Consider the following 24011-nt stretch of genomic DNA (forward strand, 5'->3'; position numbering starts at 1 on the left):
CTTACATTGTGGGCTTTAGAATATGTCTAAGAGCTCCCATTAAGAAAGACATTGATTTTCCAACTTTGTAGATTGCGGTGAGTACTGTTTTGGGCGCATCAGTTCTTCAGGTCATGGATGAATGGTACATAAGGAGCTGGAGGAAGGCTAAGTCCATGCAAAATAATAGTCGCCACTTGAGAATATCCACCACAATTTTTTTTATATACTTTCTTATAATGGAAAAAAAGTTTTAGTAGAATTATTAGATAATTTTGTAGATTTTTTTTTCATCTTTTCACAGTGATTATTGAATTGTCTTTCTGTTCTGTTGCTATTGATCACCACCTACCTTAAGACCCACACACTCCTTTAAAGAAGCACTCCCATAAAAGTTATTATAATCTTCATATATTGCAGTCATCATATTATATAGCACTGTGCTCTTACAATTGCTCATTTTGCCTTTCTACCAAGGTTTTCTCTTTTCCATTAGAATCCTTCTAAGCTCTATGTAGAAACAGGAGGTCAATTTTCCCTGCATGATTCATGTGTAACTGTAAAAGTCATTGGCAGGGGGAGGAGGGAGCAGCTGGGTCAGGAGTTGAAGCTAGGGAATGATAAATGCAGGGATAAGACTTCCTGTTTCTACATAGAGCAGAAAAAAGAAGAATTAGCTGGGTAGAAAGGAAAAATGAGCAATTATAAGTACACAGAGCTATATAATATGATGATTGCAATTTATTAAGAGGATAACAACTTTGATGGGCGTGCTTCTTTGAGGTTGCAATGGGGTGTCATAATATAATACATTACTAATGATGTTCCAAAATATATTACATAGTTTACAAGAAAGTGTACAAAAAAATAGTTCTGGTACAAAAAACAGTAGAAAGTAAATTTTTTTAAAATAATGTGTTAAATCAGTACTGTGAAATGCTGGTCACTATGAATAGGAAGCAGGAGAGTCTAATACATCACAAAAACCTCAACCCCTAACATACTTTTTGACCCGTCCTTATTGCACCTGTTCTCATGAATTTGGGCTCATTTAGACAAGTGTAAAATTGGTCCGTGGGCTATCCATGTACAAAATAACTAGCATACGAACAGCACACAGACCAATGCAAGCAAGCAAACATTTTTACATATGAACAATGGTCTGCGAGTAAAAAAAATTGCAGCATGCATCACTTTGATTCATATTTTAGATCAGAATTCGGATCACAAACATGTTATCCTTATGCCGTGCATTCTGCAGAGGCCCAATACAATTATTACCGTAGGAAACTGTGTTTGGCATTTTGTTATTTATTAAATTGTTAATTGAAAAATTGGATGCCATACGTATGTGTAAAACAGAAATACAGACTGCATACAGATGACAATACGGATGAAAAATTATTAGTGATGAGCGAGCATGCTCGTTAGTCAAGATTTACGAGCATGCTTGGGTGTGTTCCGAGTATCTTCAGCGTGCTCGGTTGTTATGTTTGAGTCACGCCGTGCGCATGATTTGTGACTGTTTGACAGCTTTAATACATGTGAGGAATGCCTGTTTCTGAGGCATTCCTCACATGTATTAAAGCTGACAAACAGTCACAAATCATGCACACGGCGTGCCTCAAACATAACACCTGAGCATGCTGAAAATACTCGGCGAGTACCCGAGCATTCTTGCCGAAAGGTTAACAGAACATACTCGCTCATCACTAAAAATTATCTGTTTTTTCTAAATGAAGTTCAGACAATTAGGGCATATCATTGTCTGAACCGGGTCTTCTGGCGTGTTTGAGGTGTTTTTAACTTACAATTTTGAAGTGGTTTTCCCCTATTTTAAATCTTATTGTTTGTGGACCCAGGGTGAGAGGGTGGGGACTGTTGCTGCTACTCCTCAGTGTCTACTCTGTGTTCTGTCAGTCTCAAGACATGAAAAATTTCCGGTCTGGGAGGTGAGTATAGATTTTCTTTTTTTAATTCTTTACGCTAGATCCATACACAATGTACCTGATTCATCAAAACTTTCACGCAAGAATTCTCATGTAAAAGCTTTGAAAAGCCACAAAATTTAGGCGCAACCGGAGTTACCCCTAAATTTTGCGATTTTTGGCATCTTCATGCCAGTTTCTCCCAACCTTGACGAAATGGGTGAAGCTGAGGTGGAAAGGGGGTGTGATGCCATAGCTTGCCTAACTCATGATGACCTGTGGCATTCCCCAAACCAGAAATCTCACACTAGTACCTGACAGGAGTGAGATTTTGGGCATATTGGATGGAGCAGCCCGTCACTCATCAGACGCTTCAGATTCATGGAGAGGCATGCAGCTCTTCATGAATCAGGAGCATCTGACTCCAGCGCACCCCCTCATCAAGACCGGTGTGAACAATGCCAGTCTGGATGAACTGAGCCCAATATATTTTTTAATTAGGGAAAAAAAACCTTGAATAGCATTACCTAGTAATCCACTTTCAAAAAAAATAAAATTGATGTATATTTTTGTGTATCCAAAGTCTTTGTGGCTTATTCATTTTTCCAGAAAATAACCATGGTACGTATTTAGATGTGGGAACCAAAGCCTTGCCCTACAAAACCATAGGTGTTTTGGGATAGTTGCGCTCCAAGTGTCCTCATGCTTAGATAAAAACTGAAACTTGTAATCTATAATTAACAATAAATTACCTTGATTTCACATATTCCACTTTATTTATTTTTTAAGCAAAGTTCATGTAGAAATTACATAAGAAAGTACACATTCCAATAAAGCAAATGAATAAGTTATCCAGATAATGTATAACCAAGAGGAGCCAGAATATAAAGAAAAGGATGCTGAAAGTGTGGCGCCCTGCTGCGCAATGTGCCACAGAACCCGGAAGGGTGCACGGACGGATTTCTCCACAAGAGGCCCTCACTACATGAAGACACCTCCACCTTCCACCTCATACCAGCAGAGGGAGCCCTGTTAGGGACATATATAAAAGGAAGGTGGAGCCAGGCAGTTTAGTTAGTGATTAGTTCAGTTACAGTTGCTAGTTAGTGCTCAGAGTGAGAGGAGCACGCAGGCTGCTGTGTGAGGCAAGCTAGGCTTCCAGCAGCCCTGAAGCCTAGTGAGGGCCCCGAGCGTGGCCGAAGGCAAGTGGAAGAAAGGAGTGATCAAGGGGGCAGAGGAGCATACCAGGCTCACCCCAGTATATACACCGGACACTGGGTCCGAGCCTACAGGGATCCTTTACACCCAGTAGGGTTAACCGGAATCCCAGGAGGACTACAAGTCCCTGGCAAACCTGAAGCTAGACACATACAGGACCAGGAACCACGAAGGCCCCGACGTCCAGGGAAAGTGGTTACCAACCGGAGGTCCTACTTCAGAGCAACAGGTGGAGTAGAAAAAGCAAGACACATAAGCTAGGCACAGTTGCAGGCTGGCCAGGAGCTTACACAGAGGCAGACACGGATCAGGAGGCCTTATACCCGCTCCCTGGGGAGAAGTCCAAAAGTGCGCCCTTCACCTAGAGTACCCTGGACCATATCTACCAGCTGTACCAGTAAAGGTAACGAAGCAAAAACCCCTGTCTCTGTCCGTTACGCCGGCTGCGCCATCTACCTGCACTACAACGCCCAGCACACCATTCCACCATCTTTCTATCTACACTGCCCTGAGGCCCCGCTCCACCTGTGGGGAGCTGTACCATCTTTAGCTGCCTTGACACATGCCTCAGTGGACTGCTGCAGCGCTGGTGACCTTCACCGGACACCACAGGTGGCGTCACGAATTTCTCTGAACTTTATTAGTAATCGCTACCCCTTTTGTGCACTGTCCGCCCTGGGCCAGCCACCGTGATATATATATACTGTCCCCAAACAGTAAGGCCCCTGGGGGCGCGACAAAAGCATTACAATATTTCATATACAAAATACAGCTGTTTTATACAGCTTATTCCCATCAACTAAGCGTTAACAAATAATGTGTCCGTGGTGACCTAGATAGGTGAGGAAAGGAGCATCTTCCACTTTCTTAAATACCAGTTATGACCTGATGTCACATCAACCTCTGCTCTCCATACTGCTCTGCAGCATTCATTACACGTTATTATAAGGGTCTGAATGCTGCTGCACAAGACTCCTCAGAAGTAAGAATCAATTAAACTCAGCTTGGAAGACTGAACTCAGTAATTTAATATTTATGATGTGTATAAGCCTATATACTTCATTGCCAGAAGTTTCGGAATTTCACAAAAGCTGTGATTCAGTTCTAAAGAGAAAAATCCATTGACTGAGCTGCGTAAATTGCTTTGAAGCTTTGACCCAAATGTTAGGTGAAAAAGTCTAAGAGTCAATTCCAACTTAATATTTAGTTCTGAATGTATCCCTATGATACAGCAAATCAGGATAAAGAGTAGGAAGGAGTAGTCAACTGGCTAGGGCATCAACTTGCTATAAGCAGGGGGCAGAGGTGGGGACGATTTAAAAATTAAGCCTTACAGCATGTTGCCACTAAATTTAATTTCCCCGATGTCTCAAATTGTTCCACTGGTGGATCGGGGAAGGGTGAGTGAGTGTAGATGTAATTTTTTTTTTCTGGGTCACACACCCTTGTCCAAGCTAGTGATTACACAGGTAGGTTGCAATGATCGCTTTATCTGTACAGAGGGAAGAGCTAATTGGTCAGATGAAGAGTTGACGTGAATTGATTCGCGGCACCTGATCCATCGGCCATGTCGGTAATCTGAGGTTGCTGGATGGCAGTCCTCAGAACTGACTCCTATCTCCCAGGGTCCGGGGCTCTTGTTTTGATTGGCTAGCGTGGCTGGACGTTACATATGCATCACGCCATATCAATGATATTGTGCCAGGCTGGCTAATCAAAGGAAGAGTTGTGGAGGACAGGAGGTAGAAAGAGGTTATCAGGACTCCCATCCAGGGGTCACATGACACCAGAGAGGCAGATGGACCGGGTCTTGAGAAGTAAATCACATCTCTCTAGTCAGAAGACAGCGCTTAAAGTGAACCCATAGGCGGATTATAATGAGGGCAATCCGGGCGACCGCCCGGGGCCCCGAGCCTGCAGAGGGCCCGCGGCTCCGGGCGGGGTGTCTAATGCCGCATTGCCCTGATTATATGTGCGGGCCCCCGCGGCACATACCGGTAGCAGTGGCGGGAGGGGGGGCCCCGTACCGCTCCCCCAGCAGCAGCCGCCGCTACTTCTTCATCGGCCGGGCCAGCACTGCAGCAGTTAACTTCCCTGTGCTGGCCCGGCCGCGTCACTGCTAGGAGACACGGCCCTGTGCGCGGCCGTGTCTCCTAGCTGTTACGTCACACAGTGCGCGCCCGGCCTGCACGGCTACTCACCACGGGAGAGGAGCAGGAGCCAGGAGGACTGGAGCCGAGCCGGGGGATGGTGAGTGAGTGTGTGAGTGTGAGTGTGTGTGTGAGTGTGTGTGTCTGTGTGTGTGTATGTGTGTGTGTGTATGTATGTATGTATGTGTGTGTGTGTGTATGTGTGTTTGTGTGTGTGTGTGGGCAGATGTCATTGTGTGATGTCTGTTTGTATGTGTGTGTGTGTGGGCAGATGTCATTGTGTGATGTCTGTTTCTGTGTGTGTGTGTGGGCAGATGTCATTGTGTGATGTCTGTTTGTGTGTGTGTGTAGGCAGATGTCATTGTGTGATGTCTGTTTGTGTGTGTGTGTGTGTGTAGGCAGATGTCATTGTGTGATGTCTGTTTGTGTGTGTATGTGTGTATGTGTGTGTGTGTGTGTGTAGGCAGATGTCATTGTGTGATGTCTATTTGTGTGTGTGTGGGCAGATGTCATTGTGTGATGTCTGTTTGTATGTGTGTGTGTGTGGGCAGATGTCATTGTGTGATGTCTGTTTGTATGTGTGTGTGTGTGTGGGCAGATATCATTGTGTCATGTCTGTTTATATGTATTTTTGTGTTTCAAATGTGTTTATGCGTGTATGTATATGTCTGTATATGTTTGTGTGTGTGCGTGACTGCGTGCGGCCTCCTGCTGAGTACAGTTGGCGCCGTGCGGCCTCCTGCTGTATCTGGGGGGGGGCGCCGTGCGGCCCCCCCGCTGTGTACAGATGGCTACGTGCGGCCCCCCGTTGTGTACAGATGGCTACGTGCGGCCCCCTGCTGTGTATAGATGGCTACGTGTGGCCCCCCGCTGTGTATAGATGGCTACGTGCGGCCCCCTGCTATGTATAGATGGCGCCGTGCGGCCCCCCGCCGTGTATTGATGGCGCCGTGCGGCCCCCTGCTGTGTAGAGATGGCTACGTGCGGCCTCCCGCTGAGTATAGATGGCGCTGTGCAGCCTCCTGCTGTCTCTGGGGGGGGCGCCGTGCGGCCTCCCACTGTGAATAGATGGCTACGTGCGGCCTCCCGCTGAGTATAGATTGCGCTGTGCGGCCTCCTGCTGTCTCTGGGGGGGTGCCGTGCGGCCTCCCGCTGTGTATAGATGGCTACGTGCGGCCTCCCGCTGAGTATAGATGGCGCTGTGCGGCCTCCTGCTGTCTCTGGGGGGGCGCCGTGCGGCCTCCCGCTGTGCATAGATGGCTACGTGCGGCCTCCCGCTGAGTATAGATTGCGCTGTGCGGCCTCCTGCTGTCTCTGGGGGGAGCGCCGTGCGGCATCTATACTCAGCAGGAGGCCGCTCGTAGCCATCTATACACGTATACTCAGCAGGAGGCCGCATGTAGCCATCTATACACAGCGGGAGGCCGCACGGCGCCATCTATACACAGCGGGAGGCCGCACGGCGCCATCTATACACAGCGGGAGGCTGCATGGCGCCATCTATACACAGCGGGAGTCTCAGTGCTTTGCAAGAGCAGTCAATAAATTCTGCTTGACTAATTCTGAGCACCATAAAGTCTGGTTCGCTTCTAACCTGCTGTCTTCATTTTCAGCTTGCTGAATTCTATCTCATTTACTGTCATTTGAGACGATGCCTTTGCTGGTCTCTTTCACCTTGAATACCTGTAAGTGCTCAACTTAATGTCATATTTTTGATTCTGTTCTTCTTCATCTTTTGGCATGTGAAATTGTATGAGCAAGTATTCATATGAATTTATGACCTACTTAAACCTTCGAGGACCTTAAATTTTATTCAATCAAATTTTTTTCCAGTTTAAAACTATGGGACATATATGTGCCTTGGCCCTCAAAGGGTTTTTAAAGGGGCTGCAAACATAAATACGAAAAAAATAATTCAATTAGTGCTTTTTGTGTTCATTTAATTTTTATTTGAAGTCCATTTTTTTTTATATACCTTAAAATTAAGCCCTACCCCATGGAATGAAGCCCTACCTACACGACATCTGAGAGCTACATGGATCCCGCTTGTGAGGTGCCTGTCCGTCACTACTATTCAGTTTTAGGGTCCACTCACTAAGCCATATATTCTCTCATGCAAGAGAATAGGGCCAATTATGCTAATGACACTCGGCTCAAACTCAGAGCTTCAACTGAGTGTGATCTGATTCTCTCGCAGCACAGATATGGAGAAGATGTAGAACTTACTTTCTCCATCTTCTCCATAGTCTCTGTGAGTGTTCATCGGACTGCACTTGGATGACATCCGAGTGCAGTCTAATGTTTTACGTGCACCCATAGACTTGTATGGGTGCACATGGTCCGAATATCGAATGAGATTATTTTCTCATGCCAATAATCGCACTGTCCCATAGTATAACATAGGGCCGAGTCCTATCCGATAAAACATCACATAGCATTCAGCCGTGTTATACGACAGTGTGAGCGAGCCCTTAGAGTCAAGGAATATTTACATGCAGATGATGATATTACTCTCCAGGTGCATATTTTTTTAGGCGAGTTCATAGTAAATGCTTTGCCTTTTTGACATGTGATCAACTAAAGAACAAGAAAGATTTAGGACCTCCCCTATAGAGAAACGGAAAATAGTTTGGAGGACTTGCATGTCCTTTTTTATTTATTATGAGAAAATCATAAAAGATCCCGTTTTTTCACCATGCTGTGACTTTCTGCTGAGGGAGAGGGAGAGAGCTGCCCTATTCAGAGTCTGTAATAAGACCTGCTGACAAAAGTGTTGAAGATACAGTCTAATGTGAATTAACAATGAAAAAAAGTTAATTTCACAAATGGCTTGTATTTTTTTTAATACAAACCTTTTTGTGTTTACAGCTCCTTTAAAGGGAATCTGTCATCATGTTTTTGCCACCTAATCTGAGAGCATCATAATGTAGGGTTAGAGGCACTGATTCCAGTAATGTGTCACTTACTGGGCTGCTTAGTGTTGTTTTGATAAAATCATTGATTTGTCAGAAGGTAATTATCACTAGATGACTAGTAAGTTCTGTAGGACCCCACCCCCATCACTGATCAGTAGATTTCTGTGTACACTGAGCATGAGCAGAAAGCTGCCAATCAGTGGTGTGGGTGGGGCTATACAGAGCGCAGCATTCAGAGAGCTGCTACATCTGCAGCAGATGAAACGGTGATTTTCTCAAAATGACAACAAGCAGCTGAAAAAGTGACACATCGCTGGAATCAGGGTATCTGCCCCAATATTGTGCTGCTCTCAGATGAGGCAGCACAATTAATATTGTGGCAAATTAATTTCCCGTGAACTATCACATGATCTATCACAGGGGATCATGTGACATGTCACGTGATAAATCAGGTGGGGGGGGGGCGCGCCTTCTAAACTGCCCGGGGCCCTTGCTACTCTTAATCCACCCCTGAGTGAACCTGACAGCTGATATACGCTGCCCAATCCATGGCCATCATGTATCAGACACTGGCTGTATGATCTCAGCCAGGTATGTTTGACTCTAAAACGCAGCGGCGTTTCAGAGAAAAACATACTTAAATAGCCAGTGGGCACCGAGCCACACTGCTTCTGCGTTCCTTGTGTCTCACACCCCAACTCATCCACCAGTCCTGGTGTCATGGAAGACCTGACCTTGTGACTACATTGAAGAAGAGAAGGGTTGAACAGTGATGACGAATATATGCTAGAGCTACCAGCTTCCACTGATCAGGGGCATTTGTGATTTTTATGACACATACCCTCAGCCAGGAAATAATAGAATCTGTAGTTCCACAAGTCACAATGACCTATAGAGCACATCTAGTATATTATTACTGACTTGTGGCCAAGGAGTGAAACTACAGACTGCAGCATATCTTGTCACAGATGCGATAGTGTTGCAGATAAACATTCTAGAATGAGAAATTAATTCATTTAATTTAATAAATTTGTCATTTGAAGGCCTGACATTTCCATTACTACAAAGAATATTGAAATTGATTTTATTTTGCTTAAAAATAGTGAGATACCCTAGTGAAAGGCCTAGAAGTGACTGTGCCTTCCAGACACGCACACTATTGGCCTTACCCAATGGCAGCCTTCAGACAATAATAATGGCAGTCTCCCCAAATCTAGTAAAGCCAGCAAGTTATACTTAAAATGCTAATCTACTTATACACTTTATCTGCATAGAGCAGTCAAAAGTCTACAGCTCCAATTCATAAAGACTGGTGTTGTTCACGCCGCTCTTGATGAGGGTGTGTGCTGGAGTCAGAAGTGCCTGATTAATTTAAAGGAGCATGGCTCTGACAAATGGCGTTCACCTCCATTCACCTCCATGCACCTTGGAACAAATCTTAGTCCATATTTAAAGGGAATCCACTTACAGTGGTGGCCAAAAGTATTGGCACCCCTGCAATTCTGTCAGATAATACTCAGTTTCTTCCTGAAAATAATTGCAATCACAAATTCTTTGGTATTATTCTCTTCATTTAATTTGCTTGCAAGGAAAAAACACAAAAGAGAATGAAGCAAAAATCAAATCATTGATCATTTCACACAAAACTCCAAAAATGGGCCAGACAAAGTATTGGCACCCTCAGCCTAATACTTGGTTGCACAACCTTTAGCCAAAATAACTGCGATCAACCGCTTCCGGTAACCATCAATGAGTTTCTTACAATGCTCTGCTGGAATTGTAGACCATTCTTCTTTGGCAAACTGCTCCAGGTCCCTGATATTTGAAGGGTGCCTTCTCCAAACTGCCATTTTGAGATCTCTCCACATGTGTTCTATGGGATTCAGGTCTGGACTCATTGCTGTCCACCTTAGAAGTCTCCAGTGCTTTCTCTCAAACCATTTTATAGTGCTTTTGGAAGTGTGTTTTGGGTCATTGTCCTGCTGGAAGACCCATGACCTCTGAGGGAGACCCAGCTTTCTCACACTGGGCCCTACATTATGCTGAAAAATTTGTTGGTAGTCTTCATAATGCCATGCACACGGTCAAGCAGTCCAGTGCCAGAGGCAGCAAAGCAACCCCAAAACATCAGGGAACCTCCGCCATGTTTGACTGTAGGGACCGTGTTCTTTTCTTTGAATGCCTCTTTTTTTTTCCTGTACACTCTATGTTGATGCTTTTTGCTAAAATCTCTACTTTTGTCTCATCTGACCAGAGAACATTCTTCCAAAACATTTTAGGATTTCTCAGGTAAGTTTTGGCAGACTCCAGCCTGGCTTTTTTATGTCTCGGGGTAAGAAGTGGGGTCATCCTGGGTATCCTACCATACAGTCCCTTTTCATTCAGACGCCGACGGATAGTACGGGTTGACACTGTTTTACCCTCGGACTGCAGGGCAGCTTGAACTTGTTTGGATGTTAGTCGAGGTTCTTTATCCACCATCCGCACAATCTTGCGTTGAAATCTCTCGTCAATTTTTCTTTTCCGTCCACATCTAGGGAGGTTAGCCACAGTGCCATGGGCTTTAAACTTCTTCATGACACTGCGCCCGGAAGACACAGGAACATTCAGGTCTTTGGAGATGGACTTGTAGCCTTGAGATTGCTCATGCTTCCTCACAATTTGGTTTCTCAAGTCCTCAGACAGTTCTTTGGTCTTCTTTCTTTTCTCCATGCTCAATGTGGTACACACAAGGACACAGGACAAAGGTTGAGTCAACTTTAATCCATGTTAACTGGCTGCAAGTGTGATTTAGCTATTGCCAACACCTGTTAGGTGCCACAGGTAAGTTACAGGTGCTGTTAATTACACGAATTAGAGAAGCATCACATGATTTTTCAAACAGTGCCAATACTTTTGTCCACCCCCTTTTTTAGGTTTGGTGTGGAATTGTATCCAATTTGGCTTTAGGACAATTCTTTTTGTGTTTTTTCATTGAAGACAAATTAAATGAAGATAATAATACCAAAGAATTTGTGATTGCAATCATTTTCAGGAAGAAACTGAGTATTATCTGACAGAATTGCAGGGGTGTCAATACTTTTGGCCACCACTGTATCTGACCTCTAATATGGGCATACAGGTGATAGAAATGTAAATCTATACCTACCTGGATGCCTCATATTAGAGGTCTGGTTGCTGTGAAATGTCTTTTTATTCAGTGAAGTTTCCGATGCTTGAGGGCCGGGGGACAGGAAGAAATCTCCGCCTCCTGTAGTAATTAAAATATTTCCCCCCTCCCCTGCATGTCACAGTGCCCTGTGACATGCAGTCGCCGTGGTCCAGATCCTGCACACTTCGCTTTTTATAGAAGGTGCACTTGTACTATGTACTATGCAATCATAGTACTGCAGGGATCTTGTGCGCAGGCGAGTCACTGTGACTTCCCGGCACCTGCGCACAAGATACCTGCAGTACTATGACTGCATAGTACATAGTACAAGTGCGCCTTCTATAAAAAGAGAAGTGCACAGGTACGTGATCTGGCTGCCGCAACTGCATGCACAGGGCACTGTGACGTGCAGGGGAGGGGGAAATATTTTAATTACCATAGTAGGGGGGGATTTCTTCCCGTCACTGGGCCTGCAAGGATCAGAAACTTCACTGAATAAAAAGACATTTCACAGCAACCAGACCTCTAATATGAGGCATACAGGTAGGTATAGATTTACATTTCTATCACCTGTATGGCCATATTAGAGGTCAGATAAGTGCAGGGGGTGACAGATTCCCTTTAAACACAGCTCTTCATGAATTAGTCAAGTTGCGGTGTCATGCCGGCATTCTGCCCATGTCCTTTGCCGATTTTGGAGGAGCCGGGAGAAACTGAAGAGAAAATTCTAAAAAATGCTAAATTTTTGTGACTTATCAAAGTACTTTACACCAGTTTTCTGATGAAAATCTTTTGATGAATTGGTGCGAAAGTTTTTGGCAAACTAGAACTGACGCACTACATGAATGCCACTGCAGACCAGAACTATCACCAAGGACAGGACAACATCTATTGAGCCTGCTATTTGAATAAGCAACTGTAACATGAAACAGGTTTTAGCATTTGGGTGGTTTCATACGTAGAGCATCCTGAATGTTATCAATTTCAGGGGGGAGAAAGTGAGCCCTTTTAACTTAATTTCTAGGTCACCAAAATACCTTGTTCCACCCCTGAGTAAATACACACAAAAATACATTTTGATCAACAAAATTATGCCAAAGTGTAAGCCTCAAACAAATCAACATCGTCTTCCTCTTTATGTAGTATGGCATGTTTTAGCTTTGTTCCAACAAGACAATCTATATTACTACTATTAAATAAAGATATTGAAATAATAAGTTACTAAACCTGGGTTTACATTACCTTGGTCTTCGAAATGCTAAGCCGTACTGCTGACAAGCCAAGCCCACAGTCGGAGTATATACAATGGGCATGAATCTTTCAATGTCTGATGTCAAAACTCTGTAAAATAGCTTCTCATTTCGATCCTGAAGACCCATCAGCAAAATATACCTGGAAAATTAAAAACAAAGAGTAAGAAAAATCCTATTCTGATTCACTATACATTGTATTTCAGCATTAGGCCGGAGTCTCATTAGCGTATGGCGTGTGATGTGAGACCATGGGATGTGATACGCTAATGACCCTCGGCTCCTGCTCTGCTGTGAGTGTGAGTCGAGTGTCAGTGCTCTGTGCTCTGATCCTCTCGCATGACAGAATCACAGTACAAGTGCGGAGGAGACGGAGAAAGTAATTTCTCCATCTCCTCCATTCCTAGCATCCGCGGTAATTGCACTGCACTTGGATGATATCCGAGTGCAGTTTGTTGTTTCGCACGCACCCATAGACTTGTATGGGTGTGTGTGATCTGATTTTCAGATGCACTTGCTGCATGCTGTGATTGTTGTCTGATACCAGATCAGCATGAGAAAATGATCACAGATCTGAGCTGCCCCATAGAATAACACTTGTCTGAGTGCTATATTATATTAAACTATATTAATAGTTTAGATAGGTCAAATGAGGTGACAGATTCCCTTTAAGGGTGTCGCACCTAGTCATGGCATTTATGAGTTTATGGCAATAATCCCTGGTCATGCTGCAAGGCTTGTTAAAGGGTCAAACTTTGACTTATAGGGTAGTCAATTCTTCTAGGTTGTATTTTGCAAGATAGTTTTGTTTCTGCAAGAGAGCTAATTCCAATTCCAGTCCCTGTACATTAGGGTATGCAGCTATCGCTGTATTAGGTGGTTTAGGTGTCGCTATACTGGCACCTTTTAGCTTTTTGGATTTTTAAGAGGCTGTAAAAGAACCTAGAAAGATATGAAGCGAAAAGGCTTTACAAGACATCAGATCTTCTTTTGTCTGTCTGAAAGTTGGAGGTACACATATATTCTGAAGCTACTCCATGACTTACTTGACATACAGTGTACTCATTCACATAGACTTCATCCTTGTTCAGTCTGGCAATAACAAATCTGGTACAGTAAGACATTACCAAAAAACACATAGATGTGTAGTTCTTCAGAGAGCACCTGCTTAGCATTAGAAACCAATTTCGGCTATGTCAGCTCATCTTCCAATAACTAATGCTTTTGCCAAGTTCTTAATAAACCACACAGTCTGGCTATTATAAACAATTCTTCATCACGTCAGTCTTCACACTGCCAAAACTCCATAAGGAGAAGCCAAGTTATGATAGTTGTCTAGGTTTCTTGAGGACAATCAGTAGGACTTTTTGCCATGATATGCAAAATTTAATTAACACACAGCAGCCACAAATGAACCCCTGCAATGTGAGAATCAGTGACTTATCCGGGTGTACTCTAACGTTAGCTGGTTCATTTATTGAAAAATTTCCAAGGTTCTAAAGTTGTATTTGTTTTGTTTTAGTTCTTTTACTAAGTGTTTTATGAGATCTTCTGTCTCGGAGAATTTACTACTATTTTTACTTGGAAAAAAAAGTTACATATTTAACTGAACTAATATTATGCTATATAGTGAGCAAATGTGACATTTTTCAGTACTATAACATAACCTCTAAGTGCAAATATGCCATGAGAGGCACCTTATGGCTGCTGTGAGCACTCCGATCTATAGAGAAAGGAGCCCTGACCTTGGCGGGTCCAATTCTGTGTGTCTTTGTGGTGAAACCTTATGCATTACCCCCCCCTGTTAGCAAACAAGAGTGTGGATTGGACCCAAGGGTCATGAAAAAGGCATGGAGAGGGAGACAAATACTTCATTCTGCCTTGAGTGGGAAAACTGGGCACTATTATATGGGCTCATCTTGATCTTTGCAATAGGACCCAAAGTCTTCTATGTATGCCATGTAATACTACTGACAATGTACCTTAAAGTATATATATACATATAAAGTATATTGGAGCCAACTTGCTCTTCGGTGGTCTGCAGGAGTCCTTGGGGTAATCAGAATCATATATTGTTATACATGGTATTGTGGATTCAAAACTAGATTGAAAGGATTTACAATTAGGGTGCTTTCACACTGCGTTTTGTGACCATTCGTTGGTCCAGTCGGGGCATACGTCAGAACCCCCCCCCCCACCCCACCCCCCGCGCGAAAACTCTGTCGGCACCATTATAGTCTGTGGCCCCGTCAGCACATACACCTGAATCCCGTTTTGCTGGGGGTTATGACGTAAGCCCCGATGGGACCAACAAACGGGTGCCAAAACGCAGTGTGAAAGCACCTTAAAGGGGTTGTTCACTACTAGGACAACCCCTTCTTAAACTAAATGTTCGGCCCGAATAAAATTAAAAAATCTATACCCGCCTCCCGTGCTGGCTCCTTTCCAGCAGTGGCGGCACTCGCGGCGGTCCCGAGGCTGTGATGCGGCTTCGGACAAATTGAACATGAAGCGGAAGCCACCAGGGCTGCAGCTGATCCCGCACGTCCTCTTCATGTTCAGTTTGTCCAAAGGCGAGGACAGTGATGCCATTGCTGATTGGGCGCCGGGCATCACGTGTCATTCCACCGCATCACAACCCCGGACCGCGAGTGCCGACACCATTAGAACGGAGCCGGCACGGGAGGTGAGTACGGGAGGTGAGTATAGGTTTTTTTATTTCATCAGGGCCGAGCATTTAGTTTAAGAAGGGGTTGTCCTAGTAGTGGACAACCCCTTTAATATTGAACTTGTGGAAGAGAAATGCCCTGATATATAAATCCCAATATTTTATTGATTAACAAAACCCTTTAATAAGTAAACCACGCTCTGGAAAACACTGATGCCTATTGCTATCGGGGAACTACTTTTTACACACTCAGCCTCCATCTTTATCTGTTGCATTAATGATCTGTCATTCTAATCTCATCACTTAAAAAAATTGAAGCTATTTGGAGAAAATAAAGCAAATAACATTACACGAAAAAGATGGTCGGCTACTAAGCTAACACTGTAAAACCTGTAACATTCCACATGGATGAAGCTTGTTCACACAAATACCAGTGTGCAGTAAGCAGAATACCAAATACAAGCCGCCTACTGAACAAAGTGCACCATTGTGGAATCCCTAGATGACAGAACACGGGTCTGTACGTCTTATTGCTGTGCAGAGGTTTATTTGCCGTGTGTAGGATTAAACAACTCTGGAGGAGTTATAAATGGAGATAGGAAATCCCTGTAAAATGTATGAGACAAAAATATTGCTACAGGTGTATAGTAAAACTAAACAGATATAAAATGTAATGAAGTGTTATATATGGCAGGTCTCCGGGTTAATTGACCATGTCACTCACAACTTTTATTTGACAAAAAGAATGCCTTGTGTATCTGTCTGCTGGAAAAACACAGCAGGGAATAGCTCTTCAAGCATCATAAGATGGTCAGACTGTTACTATTCTATGCTATTCCCGAGCAGCATAATCACTTTATCAATCACAAATCTCTTATATCATATTAAAGCGGATCAGTTTCACTGCATTCTTCAATAAAAAGATCTCTTAGACCTGATGAGGCTGGTGGCTTACTTTGAAATTCCATGGCTATATAATCCTGTTTGAAAGCGTTAACTCAATCTCTGCACACCTAGCCTGATTAACAGCTCCTCTCTCCTGCTGAGATCTCACACTGCTCAGCACAAGCTGCAACTGTCAGGGCGGGAAGAGATTTAATACACTTGGACTGATGAGCTCTCTCACATTTTATTTGGACTCATAAAATACTATTTTTCGTATCAGGATTATGTAGCCATTCTATTTATTAGTACGTTCAGTTTTTATTGTGATATCTAGTGACAGATCCTCTCTAAATCCATATATAGCATAATTATAATACATGATAAAAATGCATAGATTAAACACTCATCACCAGGGACAATATTGACAGTGGCAGGGCATCATGTATAAAACCCAGTGGAAGACGCCTACAGCTATTAAATCATTTATTATAATTTATAACCACTACTCGAAAAAATGAAAGCTGGAAATTGATGAAATTGCCTCAATTTTCATATAAAAGGTGATTCCACCAGCAAACAATGATCAAGTTTCTATTGAATATGTGAGAAATGTTGGATCAGTGAGGTCCTTTAGAATTGGCCTCTGTGCCTCCCCAACTAAAAGGAGGAGTCTGAACGTGGTTGAATATGTGTATTGCTCCACTGCATTCAAAGGCAGGTGCAGATGAGCGCATTATCGATCCGAGTGCAATCTGTCAAAGCATCGGATAGCACCCGGTTCAATGTCAGTCTATGGGACCGTGCACATGTCCAATTATTTCCTCGGATAGAGTCTGACCGAGGAGAAAAATCGCTGCATGTCTGCGTTTGATCCAATATTCGGATCGCACTCGGCCATGCAAGTCAATGAGTGCATTTAAATCACAAGACTGCACTTGGATGACAGCTGAGTTCAGTCTGCTTCCATGCACTGACACTATGCGAAGATGGCGAAATTTTGTCTCAACCGAGAGAATCGGGTGACACTATGCTGACACTCGCATCAAACTCTGATCAGAGTTTGATCAGTGTTATTTGCATAATCGGCCCCAATCTCTCGTATGAGAGAATCTATGGAGTCTGCATGAACCCTAGAAGAAGTGACGCGCCCCTGGGCCTGTGTCGCGCTGCGGTGCGCACGCGGGAGCTTACCCGGAGCCGGATCCGTGGAGGGTTGTAATCTCGTGGCGGTGACCCGGTCCGTGCCCAGGGAGTCAAACTAGACGGCAGTCTATTAGTAGTAAATAGTTGATGACTACGCCACCCGTTGAGTGCAGCCAGGAAGCTGCTGCTGCAGGGCAGACCGCTGAGGCCGGTGGTAGGATTGTGCAGCGTGATAGTATAACCCCCAACGGGAGGGGTATGGCCTCAGGGCAGCCGACGTGGATGATGGGGGTAGCAGGAACCACTCAGAGACGGTACGGTGTAGTTCAGGGTCTTTACTGGTAACAACGACAGACCCTCCCGGAGTACTTGCTAGCAAACGGGGCCTGGTCAGTCTTTGAGCAGATGGGATCTCCCCTGGCCAGGCGTAGTTGTAGGCCTCCCAAACTGACTGTACTCTTCTGGCTACCTTGCTAGAAGCTGATGTAAGTAGCCCACGTCCCTGAGTGTACCGTGTGGTGCTCACCCGTATGGCCGGTGACTCGGGGCCTTCTAATGGCTTCCGCTCCACGATGGCGGTGCTGGTCCCACGCGTGTGACCGTGCCTTCGGGCTTCTGGGCCAGAGGACCTGAAATCCCCTGCCTGACGGATTCTGCTGCTGGGTAGGAGTTAGTCCCCACAGCCTCGGACTCCGGGTCCGGTAAAGAATCTTCTTAGTCAGGGCGAACTCTGCAGCTGCCAGCCCCTGACTCCTTGTAACTCTGCTGTTTCCTATGCTGCTTCTCTTCTCCACTCTCCTTGTCTGACTCACCCTGCCTCAGCCCCGGGTTTATACAGGGGAAGTTCTTCCCCTCCCAAGACTGGGCAGGAGGTGTGGCATGCACAGGATCCCTGACCAAAGGACCTCCCACCTGCTCTCAGACATAATATCTCTATCACTGTGGCAACCAGACCCCTGGGGTGTCACATTCCCCCCTAGTGAAATTTAGTACTCCGGGACTAAACACATTTAGAAAAACATAACAAAGTATAACAATAACAATACTATAAGAAAAACACATAAGATGGTTACGGCGTGTCCGCAACCGGATGCAGTCTTTGAAGAAAAGCAAAGGTGTCCATTTCACCAACACAGGGAGACGTAACCAGGTAGGGGTCTGTCCTACCCCGAGTCCTTAACAGTCTCTAGTCCATCCTGGGTTACGCTCCAACTATGTACAAGGATTCCCGGTAAATCCACCAAGGATCCCTAAAAATAACTAGAAACACAAAATTATATACAAGCAACAAGACACAGAAAAACATAAATAAAACAATTTACACACTTCAAATTCTCCAGCGTGCGGGTAACTGGCCTCTAGTGGCCCGAGTGGACCTACGGAGCTGACTGTCTGGCCCTGAACTACAGGGTGTAGGAACTGTCAAGGGTAAACTGGGCAGCTGTCTACCGGCTCTTTGTCTCACTAGGGGTACGGCAGGCTCACTATAAGCAGAGGGTTGATTCTCCTGTTCTGCTTGTGTGGAGTCTTCTGCCTCCTGGACCGGCTGTTCTTCCAGCTCTACCCGTTGCTCCGTAGGTTCTTGGGATGATGGTTGGAGGAAGGTGAGTACGGGTACCACAACTGCACCATTGACTTGAGTCCAAGACTGAGGGAAGTCCCCGAGCACGGTACTAACCATATCTTCCCTTTCTTCCACGGGTCGATGGTCTTCTTGTTCCTCTTCAGGGTTCCTCAGTTGTTCGGGACACTTCTTCAGGTGGTCCCGGGATACAATGGCTGTGGTTTCCCCTCCGTCTTTACTGATGGTACAGACCTTCGGGTTCTCGTGGCTTGAGGGCAGTACGGTGTACGGGTCCTTCTCCCACTGGTCGTCCAACTTGTGGAGCCGTCTCTTCCTCTTCAAGACCTGCTCTCCGGGTACCAGGGGAACAGCGGGAGCATACTGGTTGTAAGTTTTCTCTTGTCTTTCCCTAGCCTGACAGAGACTTCGCTCCACGCTCTCCTGTACTCTCCGGTACTGCTGCTGCCTCTCTGTGTCCCAGTCTGTTTCTGGTGAAGTGTCCTCGGGGGTCAGGACTCCCATTTCCAGGTCAACAGGTAACTTACCAGGTCTTGCCCTCATTAGGTAAGCCGGGGTACAGTTGGTGGAACCTACCGGGATGTGGTTGTATAGGTCCACCAGGTCGGGCAACTTTTCAGGCCACAGACTGCGTTCTTCCAGGGGCAACGTTTTTAGAAGATCCATTACCACCTGGTTCATTTTTTCACAAAGTCCATTAGTCTGCGGATGGTAGGGTGTCGTCCTTATCTTCCGGCAGCCATACAGATTGCAGAATTCCTGAAAGACCTCCGCTTCAAAGGCAGGTCCCTGGTCCGTCAGCACTTGGTCCGGGTACCCGTGTGGACGGCAGAAGTGCTGCTGGAAGGCTCTAGCTGCTGTTTGAGCCGTTAAGTCCTTGACGGGGACGACAACCAAGAACCGGGAGTAATGATCCACGATGGTTAACGCGTAGACGTAGCCACTTCTGCTTGGGGTCAGTTTTACATGATCCAAGGCTACCAGTTCCAACGGTTGCCGGGTGACGATGGACTGCAGGGAAGTCTTCTGGCTGGCTCGGTCCTTCCTTCTCAGGTTGCACGGGCCACAATCTCTGCACCACTTCTCGATGGTTCCCCTCATGCCTACCCAGTGGAACCGCTCGCGCAGCAGGAACTCCAGCTTTTTCCACCCGAAGTGTCCAGCTCCGTCGTGGTATGCCTCCATCACCATGGCTGCGTCTCTTCGTGGCACCACTACTTGCCAGAGTAGTTCATGCGTCCGGGAGTTGACCATTCTGCGGCACAACTTCCCCTTGTAAAGGAATAGTCGACTCTTCTCCGCCCATAGTTGTTTGGCTTCCTCCGGAGCGTCTGGTTCAAGGCGAGCCTCCGGCCGAGTCAGCATTTCCTTCACTAGTCGGACGGCAGGGTCGCTGTCTTGCGTTTCCGCCCAGTTGTAGTGGGGTAAGGGGTTCAACGTAGCAGCCTGCTTACCCCTTACCCGGTGGGAATACTGGATAGTCCCATGACGGTGGAACGCAGGGAGTTCAACTTCTTCCAGTCCCTCCGGATCTTCTCCTTCGTCCGGCAGGTTGGGCATCCTGGACAGGGCATCCGCGTTAGTATTGGAGCGTCCTGCCCGGTATTTGATTGTGAACTCGTAGTTGGACAGACGGGCCATCCACCTCTGCTCCAGGGCACCGAGTCTTGCCGTGTCCAGGTGTATCAACGGGTTGTTATCCGTGTATACGGTGAACCGGGAAGAAGCGAGGTAATGCCTAAAGCGCTCGGTGACTGCCCATACCACGGCCAGGAACTCTAGCTTAAATGAGCTGTAATTCTCGGGGTTCCTTTCGGTGGGTCGCAGTTTTCGGCTGGCATAGGAGATTACTCGTTCTCTCCCCTGCTGAATCTGGGACAGTACGGCTCCTAGCACGATGTTACTGGCGTCGGTGTAGAGGATGAAGGGCTGGCTATAGTCCGGGTACGCCAAGATTTCATCCCCCGTGAGGGCCATCTTCAGCTGGCGGAAGGACTCTTCTTCTAGCTCTTCCCATTTGAAGGGCGGCTTCTGGTTCTTGGCCTTCCGGGACTGGCCTATCAGGAGGTCCTGCATAGGCGCTGCCTTTTTGGTGAAACCGGGAATAAACCTTCGGTAGTAGCCTACCAACCCTAGGAACTGCCGCACTTCTTTTACGCTGGAGGGGCTTGGCCATCCCTTAATTGCGGTGATCTTATCGGGGTCGGGAGCCACTCCGTCAGCGCTCACCACGTGTCCCAGGTATTGCACCTTTGGTTTCAGGAGGTGACACTTGGAGGGTTTCACCTTTAGGCCGTAACTCGCCAGAGCTTCGAACACCTCCGCCAGGTGTTTCAGGTGGTCCTCATAAGTTTTGGAGTATACGATGACATCGTCCAGGTACAACAGGACCGTCTCGAAGTTTCTGTGGCCCAGACAGCACTCCATTAATCGTTGGAAGGTTCCTGGGGCGTTGCAGAGTCCGAACGGCATGCAGGTGAACTCGCTAAGTCCCATCGGGGTGGTGAATGCGGTCTTCTCCCGGTCCGCCTCTGCTACAGGAACCTGCCAGTACCCGCTAGTGAGATCCAAGGTAGAGAAGAAGTTAGCAGATCTTAAAGCAGCCAATGACTCCTCTATCCTTGGTAAGGGGTACGCATCCTTGTGTGTGATACGGTTGATTTTCCGGTAATCTACACACATCCTCATGGTGTTGTCTTTCTTTTTGACTAAAACTAGTGGGGCTGCCCAGGGGCTACAGCTATCCCGGATTACCCCAGCCTCCTTCATGTCTCGAAGCATCCCCTTGGCGTGTTGGTAGTGTGCAGGGGGTACGGGTCGATACCTCTCTTTTATGGGAGGATGATCTCCCGTGGGGATGCGGTGTTCTACCCCCTTGACCCGCCCAAAGTCTAACGGGTGTTTACTAAACACTCTCTCGTACTCTTGAACCACCCGATAGACTCCTTGTTTCTGATGTGAGGGAGTGGAATCAGTACCCAAATGTAGTTGCTGACACCAGTCCTCCATGTCTTTCTTAGAGCCGTTACCTTCCTCCGGGTGAGATGGAGGCAAGGGTTCCACAGATTGTATAGAATTTTGATTAGTGGTATATAATTTGGCTAGCGTGGCATACCGGGGCAGGTACACTTCCCTCTCCCCGATATTTATTATGCGAATGGGCACCCTCCCATGGCGTACATTGACCACCCCCCGTGCTGTCAAAATGGTGGGCCTACTGTCTGAGTAAACTGGTTCTACCATTGCCTGGTAATCTCTTCCTCTCAGACCAATAGCTGCCCGGCACCAAATCATCATTTCACTTTTTGGGGGCATGGCAATAGGAAAAGGGTCACACATTCTTACGCTACCAATCTCACCGCCGGAGATTTCCACTTGTTGCCGTTGCATCAGTGCCCGGATCTCTTTCTGGAGCACCCGCTGCTCGCCGGAGCTGGCGTTCTTGGCAACCTGCTGTAAAAGGAAAATCACCTCTGCAAGACAATTTTCAATTACGTTAGTTCCTAGAGTTATTTTTGGGTGACTCTCATGTTTATCAATATCTACAATGATCAGTCCCTGTGCGGCCAGTTCGACTCTACCGATTTTGAGGGCCACCTCTTTAAATCCGATCTGTGGCACGGGCTGGCCATTGCTGGCGATGATACTCAAGTCGTCGTCAGGGTAGTGGGTAATATCCGAGTCATTCCAGTACTGCTTGAAGAGCACGTACGGGATGGTGGTGACCTGTGACCCGGTATCCAGTAGGGCACTCATGGGAATGCCATCCAGTACCACAGGCAAGACTGGACGTCCTCCCACATATCTGTCGCGCCAGTTCGATGGGCCTGGTGATCTTTTTCCTGGGGGTTGGCCCTCTACCCCAGGTTGTGCCCGTTTAAAGAACAGTACCTTTCCATATGTCCGGATTGATTGCAGCGGCGGCAGATGGGTCGTCCGTCCTCGCTGTATCGGTCACTGGGTCTTCCTCTGGCCGGTGGGGTCCTCCTTGGTCGACGCCACGGGATGTCCTCCGGTCCGGATGCCAGCTGGATCTTCCCTGGGGTGGAAACCTGTAAAGACTGCACAGTTCGGGTTAGCGCAGCAACGCTCTTAGCTAGCTCTTGGACCTGATGGTGTAGGTCTGGAGCCGGGTCATTGTCCAAAGCCTGCGCATCAGCTCCCACAGGCCCTGCTGACAAGGGCGCCGCCTCCTGGTAGTAAGTGGTAGTGGGGCGTCTGTGGGTCACAACGCCACCTGGTGCCGGTTCTCGGAGCACCCGGATGGCTCTGTCCTTGAACTGTGCAAAGTCCAGATGGGGATCCTGTAAGGCCATTGCCCGCAACTGGGTTCGGTGGGCATTGCAATATAAACCCTCTATAAATTGTTCAGTCAACAGCCTGTCCTCGTTTCCCACCCCATCAGGGTCGGTCTGCTTTATGGCTCTCAGGGCCTCTTGTAGGTTTAGTGCATAGTCCCTTATACTCTCATGCGCTCGCTGCTTGCACCCGTAGAATCTAAGCTTAATCTCGGCTGAGGTGCGGGTATCAAAGGTGTCCTTCAGCCGGGTTAGTATCCCTGCGACAGTCTTCCTCCCAGGTGGCCAGGATTTTACTTCCCTTTTGGCTGCCCCGGTTAGTTGGGCCACCAGGATGCTCACTTTTTGCTCTTCTGTGAGGGGGTACACCTGGAAGAGGCTATCCAGCTTTTCTCTAAAGTCATGCAGGGTATGTGACTCCCCTGAGTACTGGGGTAGCCAAGCTGCTCCCGGGATATAGGGCATGGTGAAGGGCATAACTGCAGCAGCGGTAGCGCTGGCGGGGGTTGAGGCAGTGAAGCTCTCCTCCGTATCCGACATCTTCCTCCCCCCTAGTGGACCGTGGCCTACCTTGCGATGATCCTCTTCCGTAGGCCGCGGCTCCGCAGTGGATCGTCAGGGTTGAGGACCTTCCGTCGCGCTCCTGTGACGTCGGCGTCTGCTGGGCTCCTTCCAGGACCTTACGCAACGTCCGGACGTGAGGCGGGGCTTCAGTTCTCGCGCGCTTTCGGAGTCCACGCCCCTCTTCTTCCCGCGCGGCGTCCTCAAGATGGCGTCCAATGGCGGGAAAACTCCACGGATGGCGGGAAGAAGGTCGAAGATGGCGCCGGATGGCGGGAAAACT

The 24011-nt window shown here is 46.8% G+C and overlaps 1 protein-coding gene across 1 annotated transcript in view; it reads right to left on the bottom strand.

Moving 5' to 3' along the window:
• Window positions 1–24011, bottom strand: part of ME1 (malic enzyme 1) — a 400967-nt gene that overhangs the window by 277348 nt on the left and 99608 nt on the right. Inside the window, exon 3 of the mRNA XM_073675637.1 lies at window positions 12584–12733. Coding sequence (XP_073531738.1) covers window positions 12584–12733 — 150 coding nt within the window. The remainder of the gene's footprint in view (window positions 1–12583; window positions 12734–24011) is intronic.

Source organism: Phyllobates terribilis, unplaced genomic scaffold, assembly GCF_046119375.1.
Source record: "Phyllobates terribilis strain yellow unplaced genomic scaffold, ASM4611937v1 Scaffold_3__8_contigs__length_932513732, whole genome shotgun sequence".
NCBI lineage: Eukaryota > Metazoa > Chordata > Amphibia > Anura > Dendrobatidae > Phyllobates > Phyllobates terribilis.